The sequence below is a fragment of the Mastomys coucha genome, unplaced genomic scaffold (assembly GCF_008632895.1).
Source record: "Mastomys coucha isolate ucsf_1 unplaced genomic scaffold, UCSF_Mcou_1 pScaffold9, whole genome shotgun sequence".
NCBI lineage: Eukaryota > Metazoa > Chordata > Mammalia > Rodentia > Muridae > Mastomys > Mastomys coucha.
Window position 1 is genome coordinate 42,584,869 of NW_022196915.1, and position 13,129 is coordinate 42,597,997.

A 13,129-nucleotide genomic window follows, 5' to 3' on the forward strand; every position below is an offset into this window, starting at 1 on the left:
ATGAACATGAGAGAGATACTTGTGAGGAGAGCCTAGGGTGTCCAGGGATGTTAGGGAGGTGGGAGGGGTTGAGGATGTTCACTATGCATGGAGTACATGTGAAAGTTTTGTGTGTGTGTGTGTGTGTGTGTGTGTGTGTGTGTGTGTGTTTAAAAGGTATCAGGCTGCCCCCATGACTAGGTGCATAAGGTGACTAAGACAGTAGTTATTACCTTTTCCTATTCAGTGGATTGTTCATGACTCTAAGCTCACACCAGGGCTCTGAGCCAAGATACACTATATGAGAGGTGCTGACCTGGCCCTGCTACACAGGAAGTGAGTCTACATACTGGTCTGGGCATTCAACATTTTGGTCTCTTTCTAAAGTTTCTGATCTGCATACTGGGGCTGTCCTGTGTCATCTCCTGAGTCCCTTTCGACAAGGTGAAGAGAGGTGGCTACAGTTCTAAGATGAAATGACAGCTTGGTAGAAAGGCCTTGCTGGAACTAGATCAGGGGACCTGGGGGAAGACTCAGAGAACAGTGGACTTTCCTGGACAGTAGACACTCCTTAGAGGAATTAAGAGATTGGTAGGTAAAAGCTTTTGATTTTTCACCCCCAGTAGCCTGTTAAATGTGAAGAAGAATTTAGAAAGAAAGAAGGCACCCTTGTCAGACAAAGGCAAGACTTTCCAGGACTGACAGTACTGGCCTTTGTATGTGGTGTTAGGACAGGGTCAGTGAATAGGTATGGTGTCCAAGCTTTATGAGAGTATCTGAAGAGAGAAACAAACTAAGAGAGTGTGAAGAAGAAGGTGATGTATAAAAATGTCTTAAGCTCTGCACTCATGGAACAGAGTGATGCCATCTCTTTCCTGCAAACATATTTCTTTATTAAGATTCAGATAGCCACACCCCAGGATGCTGGACCCTGGCCCAGACACAGGTTTTGTATTCTAGGGTTGTTGCAGGAGTTTCATTGTTTTCTGAATCCAAGGTATAAAGCTGGAAATTCTGGTGAATACCCGAGGAGGTGTCCCAGTACAAAGGCTGTAACTGACGATGCCCTGGGCCACTCCATTACACACAAAGGGTCCTCCAGAGTCACCCTGTGGATAGAAAAAGCTTTAGTAAACACCCTCTTATCACCTCTTTCCAGACCCACTTTTTCCCTGTTCTCTGTTCCCACTAAGGACTGGGTTTTCAGATGGGAAATATTAGTGCCCCCATTGATCTTGATTCTGAACGGGATGGTGTAGGGAGTCTGTGACTCACTGACTAGAGTGTCTCTGCCTGGTTGTGTTCCTCCTTTAGGTTAACTAGACTTAGCTCTTCTACTTTTCCATGGTGAAAGGACAAAAAAATTGGCCGAGGGAAAATGCCAGATCCCCATATATTGTTCCCTTTATATCCTCTAGGCTAACTGTGGCTGTAGAGCTAGAGAAAGCCTGGCTGTGTGTCGACAGTATCCCTCTGTCCCTGGGAAAGCATTAGAAGATGTTTATGTCCTTACCCGAGCAGTAGCTTTCTTCTCATTGGGATTTCCCACACAGAGCTGGATGGAGTTGTTGTAGGTTTTGGACATGCTGTGGCACATCTGGCCTGTTTGAACTTCTAGATTCACTTCTTGAAGTGTTTTAGACAAAGTGCAATTGGCCAAGTTTCCCCAACCTGCTACTGTGCACACCTGCCCAGGTTTCACCCAGTCCTGGCTCTTCGGAAGGGCAATAGTCTTCACGGTACTGCTGAGTTGAGCTTTGTGTTCCAGCTGGTCAGAAAGATGAAGAATAAAAAGATAAGGTTCAGGTCTGGCACTCTCAGCAAGCTTAAACCAGAGATGAGGCTGCTGTATCTTTTCTCTGCACCTCCCGGCCCGCCGGCCCACTCTAGCCCCATTCTATTGCCCTGGGACCAATATGTCAGCCACCTAGAAGAGAAAACAGGACTGATACACTAGTGATCTATGGGAATAAACCAGAGATCAATAAAAGAGTACCTTGAGGAGCATGATGTCATTAACCAGTGTTACACTATTAAAGTCCTTGTGAGGTTTGGCTTCACGCACAGGAATGAGCTGGGTGTTTTTCTGTTTCTTGATATTGTGAGCACCTAAGGTTACATTTATATTGCTGTGAAAAGAAGACGGGTTAAGTACAACACAGGAGCAATGAAGCAGTCCCTGAAAGGCAGGTTGAGGGCTCAGCTTAAGGTAGAGCTTGGCTGAGTCAAATAGCAAGAAATATATGGGGGAGTTGTTCCTTAGGTCTTCAGTAACTGCCCAGTCATTCAGACCCCACTGACACTACTATCTGGTCCTGAGTTTCACAACCACTTTAGGTCCAATAGAATAAAGTTAGGTTGATCTTCACCTTTGGCTCTACGTGTTTAGGGGGAGCTGGGATCTGTTGTTATTTGGTCAGTCACAACCATCGAAGACCTACTTGCTTCTCCTTACCTTCCATTACAGTGAGCTGCTGTCATTACGATGTCTTTTTCCACCAAGAAACCACCACAGCGTTTGACGACTAATTTGCTATCATAAAAATTTATGAATGCCATGTAGGGCCGGGAGTGGGGTTTAGACTCTGTACCCCATAAGATTTTCCCTGAAAAAGAAAGCTTATTCTGAATCTTTGTGCTCATGGAAATTGTGCAACAATCCTGGAGGCTGGTAAGGGCTATCTCATGCTTGGACTTGGTGGATAGAGAGCAGATCCTTTTGTAGGGGCTGTCACACAACGAGCAAGGGTACCTGGATGCTGCAAGGGGTTACACAGAGCCTGCTGCATGACATCACTTTCCCTTGGTTTTCAATTTCTTGTAGTCATGGGGGTGCCAAGACTTTTCCTTGAATCAAATTAAACCTCATGGACACATTAAGGAAGAATTTAGCACACATTGTCCAGCAGATCTAGGACACACTCCAAGCAACTACAGTTGTTCCTGTGTCTCGCGATTCACCCGGTGTTCTGCTCACTTAAGCACTGGGTTCTGCCTGAAGTAAGCATGGTGCACTACTGAGGTAGAAAACTGGCTGCTTTTCCTCTATTCTGATTCATGATATATAGTACTCTACTTAGAGATGGGATTGTTGTATAAACACTGAAAAGCTCTCAAATGTGCTAAGTGAGTAGCTGGAAGGAGAGCTCCTACTGTAGTCTGAACTTCAGCATAGACTTATCTTCCTAAGGCATTGAAATAGCCTTCAGGATGAAGAAGGGAGGACACAGGACTAGTAGGGATCATTGAGAGGAGGGGAAATGGGTTGGAGGATTCTATGTCTGCCTGTTTCCATCAAGCTGTGGAGCAGAAATGAAGCCACACTTTGCTGGCTCTGTTAGATTGTGGGCAACTCTGATGGTAGACCTGTATGGTTCCAAAGAACAGAGACAAGATCGAGGTGACACCTGGAAACCTGACTAGAATTCTTCTAGTCTTAATCCAGGTGGCAGCATCTGGATGAAGCTGCTCACTCTTAGGTTTGTGCAACTGGAACTTCCAGCTGTCGTTTTCAACTGCAGCTTTAGTAGGGTCCTATGATGTTTTTATAATTTGTCACTTTTGGGTGACTGAGGTCTCACTCACCGAGTGCCACTGCAAGTAGTTCATTGTGACTTTGGTACCCTATTTATCTGGTGCTAGAGCTGGGTCTCAGCTAATGTCTCTGATGAACCAAGTCGGGAGTAGGTCTTACATACAGCCTGACTAGGCACCATGCAAGTGTCAGTGCTGGAAGCCACATGCCACACTTCTAGGGATGCGGATGGTTGCTTACCTCCTTCAGCATCGACTGATAGCACAGCCACCAGGAAGACCAGGAGCAGGCCCATCCTCTTCAGGGTCCGACCAGGTCTCAATTGGTCACTTTGTTACTTCTCACAACTTTTAAAGCATCAGGTGAGGAAAGAGGCCCAGAGTCAGAGACCTCTAATTTCCTGTGTGATATTTAAGATCCGAGTTCTTGCCACATGTGTGTGGTGAATGTACAGGAAGCACACTGTCGTCAGTTACTGGTGAGCATGACCACCTTCCCCACAGGAATGTTGGTTATTTGAGAAGGACAGAAGAGCCTACTGAGGCCTTCCACACTAGGCAGAGGGCAGGTCCCCTCTCCTGTCAATGCTTAGGGAACTGCAGTAGGATGCCTCTGTGTCTTGAGTTTGTGATCAGGGAAACGTCTCCTTTAAAAAATAACATCTCTACATCCCATACTACTCTCTATGAGGAGTTTGTTGTTGTTGTTGTTATTTTGCACAAGGACTTTTGGTCTCTGATTTAAGCTGGGTCATCTATTAACACCCTGAGGGCTTTGAACACTTTGGGGGATGGACTGAAGGGTAAAGATTTAGGATGAAATGCTATTGGGATATTGATGACAGGAGGTAAGAAAATGACTCAATGGGGAGCTTTAGAGGAAGAATTTGACACACAAACGCTCAAGGTCTCATGTTATAAAGACACTGATGTCCACATCATGTTGACATCTCATAGGTTCAAATATTTTATCACCAAAGTAGTCAGTGGCACAAAAGCAGAGACAAAGAGCAGAAAGAAAGCTGTGCTGTTGGTGCCGAGTCTCGGGCATTTGCCGTGTGTTCCCCACTGTCAAGGCAATCTGGTCTACAGGGAAGACCACGTGTGATGCAGGCAAAGCTCTTTACTGCTCACTTCTCTGTCTCCGCTGAGCAATCAGCTGTCTCGTAGTTCTGTATATGCAGGTGCCTGGTCGATGTCAGCTTTTGAATGTAAAACTCAAGTGCTCAATTTCTTCTTAGAATGCCAGAGTCAATCTGACACAGAGACTGCTGTTCCCCGCAATCTTGTCATTTAGTATAGACACGAGGAGACTGCTGAGGCAAGCTGTGCGTGGTTCTCAGGCTGACTTTGCATCACCAAAGGTTGAATACCCAGATACATTCTCATTTGCATTGCCCTCCCAGGGGATGCTATAGGGATTATTATCTTATTACTCTGCTAATTACTTCTATCCTCTTCCCGTCAACTTGCAAATGATGAACACATTCAGTAGTGGTGGAGTAATTATTAAATATCTGTGTGATTCCATATATCTGCTAAACAAAATCCCTAAGGCTATGCACCAAGAAAATTAAAGACGCCAGATTACGATGTTACCCCCACAAGTCCTGATTATCATGTGCAGTCCTGAGCCTGCACTGTCACAATTTCCACTTCTGATTTCTTATATCTTGATAGTACTATCACATTTTCCTGGTAGTTAAACATCTTTTGAGTTACTGGGACAAGCTCTTGAGCTAGCTTGCTGCCTCGCACATGACTCACAGCCCCATATCTTAGGGCTTCCTGGGAACCAGCTCACACTGTCAAGCAGCCACAGTGTGAGTGCCCCTCCTGCTCCCTGTAGCCCAGCTAAGAATTTACTGTTGTTCTGAGCAAGGGCTGGGGAGTCTGTGCATGAGCGTGGACACCGTGTAGGGAAGGAAGTTTGTTTGCTCCTGTGAAGATTTCACTGATAAATGCATAACTGCCTTAGGATTTTGTGAGTAGGAAGAAGGGAAACAAATGGGGCTGACCTTTTAATGGGACAGTGTGTGTAGATCTACAAAGAGGTCTAGAAGGTAATGACAGAAGGGCCAGGAAAGATGCATGAAAGCAATGGGTGAAAAGTTCTCATGGTTGATGCAATAAAGCATCACTGAGGTCCTCCTGTGGATCTCTTGGACTGTATGTAGGATAAACTCAGACAAGGTCCAGACCATGCAAGCTCATTCTCCTTGTGTCTTAGCTCACTCTCTCTTTTCCTGCCCAGCCCTCTCTGGTCTGTGTCATCCACGACTTCTCTTTCTGTGTTAAGATCACAGAGGAGCAAGGGGCTCCTGCTAGGCTCCTGCTAGGTAGGCTTCTGATAGCTACACTTGGAACCTCTCTTTCTAGGCCTGGAAAGCTGAAAGTCCAAAGGGAAATTAGCCCTTGGCAGTACTTTACCTGAACAGGGGATGGCGCTGCCCGCAGTCTCTAGGCAACATCTTATTCCATTAAAGAGCTGATACTTTTGTATTCTCAGTCTGTTTAATTTTTTTTTTTTGAAAAAATTATCACCACTGTTGCAAAAAGTAGAAAACACAAGTTTGATGATTATAGCTGTTCTCACTAGTAAACCGCAGTGGCACAGTCTTCTACAGACATCAAACAACACTCTTCTTAGACGTTTTTCATCTTTGTGTATGGAAGCATGGACCCTGTATGATAATGCTGTCCCATTGCTCCTTCTGTCTGACTCTGTCTGTGTCTCCATGGATCTGTGGGAGACTTACACAAACACTAGCATCCCAAGATTGATGCTGCCTCATGCCTCATACATGGTCATTGTTCTATTGGTCAACCAGACCTTATTAGATAGTAGGGAAGCCTATGTATATTCAGGACTATGGTGGGGCCTAGAAAATGAGGAAAGTGTAAAAACCAGAGAGAGCTGGGGAAGGGTGGGGTGATGACACAAAAGCCCGAATTCATCATTCTTATCTGGACCCCTAGGATGAATCTTCCAGGAGGGAGTTTGCTTACTCAGTCTCCCGAGTGCAATAAGGCAGACTACAGGGGTTGGGTTGCCACAATTTTGGATGTTTTGGAAGAAAATCAAGAGAAGCAAGGTTGTTGTTGTTGTTGTTGTTTGTAAGTTCTCAGATGTAACTGAGAAAAGCCTAAAGCCTTGCACAGGCCTCTCTTCTTGTTTCCAAGGAATATGTGGTTCCACGTTGAGTGTTTGCCACGTTTGCCACAGGTGTCTTCGAACTCTGCTCAGGCAGACGAAATGTGGAAAGTTATGCTGCTTTTTCCCTATGCCGCCATCTGGTGATGGGCTTTTGAGAAGCGCTGATGCACTACTTGGGGTGGGAGATGAAACCTAGGATGAGGTCCTCAGACTGGATGAGAAATGAGGCAGACTGAGGCAGAAGAGTCAGGGGTCCCCAAGCTCCTGGAAGTCCACAGGGAGTCAGGAATGCATGGGAGGGCTACAGTGGGGGGGGGGCTCTAGCTTAGCTCAGGTTGGGGGGGGGGCTCTAGCTTAGTTCAGGGTGAATGTTTAGGAGCGTGGAGGAGCCTTCTGTGGGAGACTTAGGTGGCAGCTCTGGATGAGAAGGCTTCCTCCCACTGGTCCTTGTGGACCAGAGATTAAATAAATACCTTTTGTAGGAAGGAATGTCTGGGAAGGAAAGCTCATTGGCTAAACCCTCAGAGCCTATCTAGATACTTCATTAGCAGGTAGGTTTTCAAAGGAGAAGAAATAAGTCAGTTTTATATGAGATATCCTCTTCAGATACATATTAAATGTGAGGAAAAATCATGAAAAATATTTAACTGGAGGAGCATTGGCTAAGAGTGCAGATGCAGACCAGGGACCAATCGTGTTCCTGCATTCACTCCACAAGGTGCTGTGTGCTCATTTCCTTTCTGGGCCTTCCATTTACAGAGTGATGGTGAGTGTCTATTGGTGCCTTACCGTTTGCTTTTGTAAGTCACGAATATTTTCATTAAACAAAAATGGAGTCAGAAGGGAGGGGGGATGGGATAGGGGGTTTCCAGAGGGGAAACCAGGAAAGGAGATAACATTTGAAATGTAAATAAAGAAAATATCCGATAAAAGAAAACAATATGAAAAAAAATGGATCAGCAGGTGGTAGCTCACACCTTTAGCTCCCAGCACTCCGGAGGCAGAGGCAGGTGGATTTCTGAGTTGGAGGCCAGCGTGGTCTACAGAGTGAGTTCCAGGACAGCCAGGGCTACACAGAGAAACCCTGTCTCGAAAAACCTAAACCCAAACCCAAACCAAGGAAGCCACAGCAAATACTCATGGTTTTCTCTGATTCAGAGATACCTATGGGGTAGGTATCTTGATTCAGTTTTCTCATTCCAACCATGCAGGCAGTTCCACAGTTTGAATGCTTGGACATGATGGAATCTGAGTGGCAAGTTACTGGGCTAGCAGGACAATCCTGTAGATACCACGGGACGGGAAGGCCTGGAGAGCTGTGATCTGGGGCCTGGGAATCCAACAGTCTTCTGGAGCTGCTTGGTAAGAGAATCCTCAGTACCATGTGCTCAAACCCTCTGTGGTAAGGATACACCAGTAAACAGTGTCTGTGGTAAAACTGAACGTAAAGTTTGACTGGAGTCCAATCTATTGGCATCCGAGGGGAAGAAGGGTGTGTTTTGAAGAGACTTGCAGTTTTCCCTATTATAGAATGGAATGAGCACGTGACAATATTTTAGTTTTCTAAAACAAAAGAAACATGGTATCGTATTTTAACAAAATACATGCAAGGTCTATAATACTTGTATATTTATATAACAAAACAAATATGCAACAAAACATACATTTTTCATTTCTTTTTGGTTTTTCGAGACAGGGTTTCTCTGTGTAGCCCTGGCTGTCCTGGAACTCACTCTGTAGACCATGCTGGCCTCAAACTCAGAAATCCACCTGCCTCTGCCTCCCAAGTGCTGGGATTAAAGGCATGCACCACCACCACCCAGCCAAAACATACATTTTTAATTTAGACAAGAAAGGAAATAAATTGCCTCATCATTGTAGAGAAAACTAAAATTTATATTTTTTACATGTCAATAATTCAATTTGTCCTATAATTAATTGCTTAGTGTCACAGAAAGCTACTAATTATTTTTAACAATTGTATTTATTTACATATAAAAAGGGAATAGTATAGAAAAATATAAACTTTCAAAATAAATTCCTTTTAGAAATATTTACATTGGAGTAGTAACATGTACATGCATAGTTATTTATTATATATTCTGATACTGTTTTTCATTGTCTATTTTGTTCAGCTTGAGAGTTAAGTGTCTGTATATATGATATCTCTAATAGTAGGGAAATGTTATAGTTTATTTTGACTTTCTAAGCCTGTCAATTGTTCAGCATGGAGTTTTATTTTATGATTGCATCATTAGAAATGGGCACTGAGCATGTGGCCTTGGGTGGGTGGGAGGAGAGGTGCGAAAGGACTGCTCTGAAGCTGGGAGAGGAGCTGGGCTGTCGTCTTGACTTCTGCAGTCCTTTCTCCGTCTTTACACCCTGCTCGTTTCAGATGCTCAAGTGGGTCATATTTCAATTTGTTTTAGGCCAGGCCCTTTGCACTGTGTTCCAGCTCCCCCTGAGGAAACCCTTTCCTGCCTGAGTACCACAATGTGTTGAAGGGGCTGCACTTTCAAGTACCACAGTATTTCAACACACAAGTAGAGTAAGAAGAGCTAACAGAAAATGGGATAGTTACAGTCTAAACTACAAAATTCAAATTACAATAGCTGAGACAGCAGGGTACTGGCAAAGGAAGAGATAGACAGGTCAAGAGAACAGGATAAAGACACTTTAATAGCCCCAGAAAAATATAGTCAATGAGTTGTGAGGAACTCAGCCCCAGTCGACACCACAGCTCTTGCATCTATGGCTCAGGGAACGTCATGGAAGAGGGGCTGGAAAGATTGTAAGAGCCAGAGCACCAGGAAGTCTGCTGTGAAGGAGTCTCTCCTAGAAATGTCTAAATAAGCAAGACCAGAGCAGACACATCGATGGACATGTTAGCATGAAAGTGGGGGGAACTTCTGCTGGGTCTGATTCCCAGACAAGAACTAGAAGCAACCCCAGGCTCCTGAGAGATACAGAACTAGAGATAAAAGCCATTATCCCTGGCTCCCTGGCTCTCTGTGGGTCCTGGGCTTAGAGTTCTCTGTAAGTAGGCACTTCATGGCTGTTTACCCATAGGTGACATGGTAATAAGTGTGACTATGCCTGGAGTATAGGAGGCCAGATTGAGTCATTTTCATTTTCTGCTCAGATGTAACTGCTTCTTAAATAGTGACTGATCCTACTGATGCTGCTTAGAACAGTATTCTACAAAGCTTTTACTTGCTAAAATGGTTTTGCAAAATGTCATACCGGGTCATAATGTATCCATAGGGGCTTTATTTTTATTTTTTTGAGATTATAGTTTAATTACAATATTTCTCCCTTCCCTTTCCTCCCTCTAAACCCTCCTATATACCCCTCCCTGCTTTCCTTCAAATTCATGGTCTTTAAAAAACTAATTGTTATTATATTTGTATATGTATTTGTATATACACATATATTTTAAAATATAACCTGATGAATCCATATAATGTTGCTTGTATGTATGTTTTCAGGACGGACCATTTGGCACTGGACAATCAACTAGTGTGTTCTTTCCTGGGTCAAGCCCCCTCTCCTGCCCTCAGCTTTCCTCAGTTGCCTAGAGTCCTTTGTGTAGGGGTTAGGCCTCCTGGGTTTTTCCTTGTCCAGTTTGGCATGTCCGTTGGTGGTGTCAGCCTTGTTCGCTCTGCATTTGGGCAGTCATGTTGATGAAACTTTATGTATAGCTTCTACTGTTACCAGGAGACACAACCTCACATCAAACTCCCTGGTTTTCTGGCTCTTACAAACTTTCTCTCTCCTCTTCTACAATGTTCCCTGAACCTTAGGTACAGGAATGTTTCATAGATGTTTCCGCTCGAACTGGCCTCCACAATGCTCCATATTGATTGGTTGTGGTTTTTCTGTAGTGGTCTCTGTTACAAAGCACAGTTCCTGTGGTGAAGGGAGATGACTACACGTATCAAGCTAGACTCACCCTGGCTTTTGGGGTGAGCATTGTCAGCTCAAGTGACATCACTTAGTATTATTTTCCCTCCTCCCTCCCTCTTCTTCTATACTGACCCCCTTCACTTCCCAGTAAAGCCCTCCTCCATTTTCACATTTTCCTTGTATTGGCTTTTCACCTAAGCTTTGTCACAAGGGGCTCTAAGAACAGAGTCCAAGGCTCTGTGAGTGTAGACTGGATCACTCCAACAGCAGGTTAGTGAGCATTTGCTATTCTTCCCACTGCATCTTCAGAGCCAACACTACCATGGAAACTGGCTGCTTCTCACAACCATTTGTGACTTGACAGAGAGAGGGCACAGCATTTTTAGCATCCTCTTACACAAAGGGCAGACGACAGTTGAAACTGGTGAATGGCTGGCTAGTACGCACCTTTTGAACTTGGATGGATGCCCAGGACCCTGCTTAGAATCCTGCTTAGAATCCTCTTTGCTGGGATATAAGATAGGCTAGCATCTGAGGAATACCCTGGCTGTCATCATGTTACAACAGACGGTTAATAAAGGCTTTGAAACTCTCACCTGGGGGTGTGAGAGACTCAGTGGGAACAGGTGCTAGTGTAGAGTGGTCTCCCAGGCCCTCAGGCCCTTCAGATCTGCTTGCTACATTGAGCACATGTATTTGGTCACGACAAGAGCACAACATTGTACATCTGGACCTTCAATCATATTTTCCTTCAGAAGGGGATTCCTTCACAGCCTAGACCTACCTATGTTAGTGGGTTAGGACCCCAAGTGAGACTTTAAGTCCTGAGCATAAGTGTGTGGTGTACGTGTGTGTGTGTGTGTAGTGGTGTGCTAAAGAACATGGAAAGACCAGGGAGAGTGATGATGTAGTTAGGGCCTGCAGGATCTCATGGGGATAGGCATCAGGACTGTAGGGAGTTGTAGAAACCTTTCTAAATAGAAATCTGGTCTGAACGCTGCCTTGGAAGTGCTGACAGAACAGGAAGACACACAAAGAGGTGGGGGGTTCCCTTGGGTTTCTTTATTATAGGATCTGGGATTGGGCAGTGTTCTGGGGCTCCAAGTAAATGTCACAGGACAAATGGGGTATAGGGGACATTTTTGCTGCTCTCTTCTGAGTTGTCTCCATTTGCCAGTACAACCACTTAATATTGAGACTGTCATCCTTAAGAAACTGCAAATAGCTGGGCGGTGGTGGTGCACGCTTTAATTCCAGCACTTGGGAGGCAGAGGCAGGTGGATTTCTGAGTTCAAGGCCAGCCTGGTCTACAGAGTGAGTTCCAGGACAGCCAGGGCTATACAGAGAAACTCTGTCTTGAAAAACTAAAAAAAAAAAAAAAAAAAAAAAAAAAAAAAAAAAAAAAAAAAAAAAAAAAAATTACCAGAGAATGATTGGGTGATGCTAGAGATAAGCTATTGGCTACAGTTTTGTTGACAATGGCCTACACTGAGTATTAAATAAATGGCCTTTTGACAGGAGTTACATGTAAAACAATAAACTTGGATAGATGCCCAGAGGAGTTCACCAAAGCATTGTGTATGTGACCAGTTGGATTTGGTAAAACATCTAGTCATTAATTATTTCACTTGAGACTATAGAAACTGAAGAAGTTCAGATTGTAAACATCACACTCTCAGGCATAATTAACATTTCAATGTACCAGAAAAACCTTTCCAGCTGGTTCCATGCAGTTACTTTAAGATGTTTAAAGTCTGATTTCAGTCTACGTGACTTTGGTGATCTTCTATTTGATGTAGACAACCGCAGACTAGTCTTCAGAGAAAACACACCATTCTTTGAGTCAACATTTTGTCTGTTTTATATATCTTAAGAGCATTAAAAGTGTGAGGCTGATCTTCACCACCGGAAATGGAAACCCTGGTCTGTTAACCCAGGGCTCTTGGTGTGATGTGAGGTTTGAGACAGGAACTGCCGTCTCTGATGGACACTCCCTTGCTTCTAGTCTCACTTTTGTGACTTGTGTTCCTATGAACATTGACATTTGTGTAAATATTCTGATGTTTATCTTTCTCTTTGTTCTAGTATTTGTGTAGTTTAAGCTTTAGCATTTCTATGTATTTAAGGTTTAGTTTTGAGTGTGGTGTAAGGAATTGATTCACTAGTTTTCCCCCATCTAAGTAATGATCTGCTTATCCTAAAACCACTTATTAAAAATTCATTTTTTTACATTAAATTTATTCATGTATTTATTTTATGTATGAGTGCTCTCTCTGCATGTATACCTGCATGCCAGAAGATGGCATCAGATAACATTATAGATGGTCATGAACCACCATGTGGTTGCTGGGGATTGAATTCAGGACCTCAGGAAAAACAGCCATTATTCTTAACTGCTAAGTCATCTCTCCAGTTCCAGAAGATCATTATTTTCATGGGGGTTTGAGATTTGTCTTAAATAGGGACGTTAATGGAATTTCAACTCTGTCCTTTGATCAAGGTTATCCGTCTGCATAACTGAGACGGGAGGCTCAGCACTGAGTGGGAGGGTTT

The 13,129-nt window shown here is 43.9% G+C and overlaps 1 protein-coding gene across 1 annotated transcript; it reads right to left on the reverse strand.

Annotated features, from left to right (window-relative positions):
- Positions 1–850: 850 nt before the first annotated feature.
- Positions 851–3,895, reverse strand: LOC116084677 (mast cell protease 8-like). Its single transcript, XM_031361793.1, has 5 exons — positions 3,755–3,895; positions 2,435–2,585; positions 1,976–2,108; positions 1,493–1,747; positions 851–1,088 (listed from the first exon to the last, which is right to left on the reverse strand). Exons 1-5 carry the CDS (start codon positions 3,807–3,809, stop codon positions 936–938), a joined length of 747 nt encoding a protein of 248 aa, XP_031217653.1. The 5' UTR covers positions 3,810–3,895; the 3' UTR covers positions 851–935.
- Between the last annotated feature and the right edge of the window lie 9,234 nt (positions 3,896–13,129).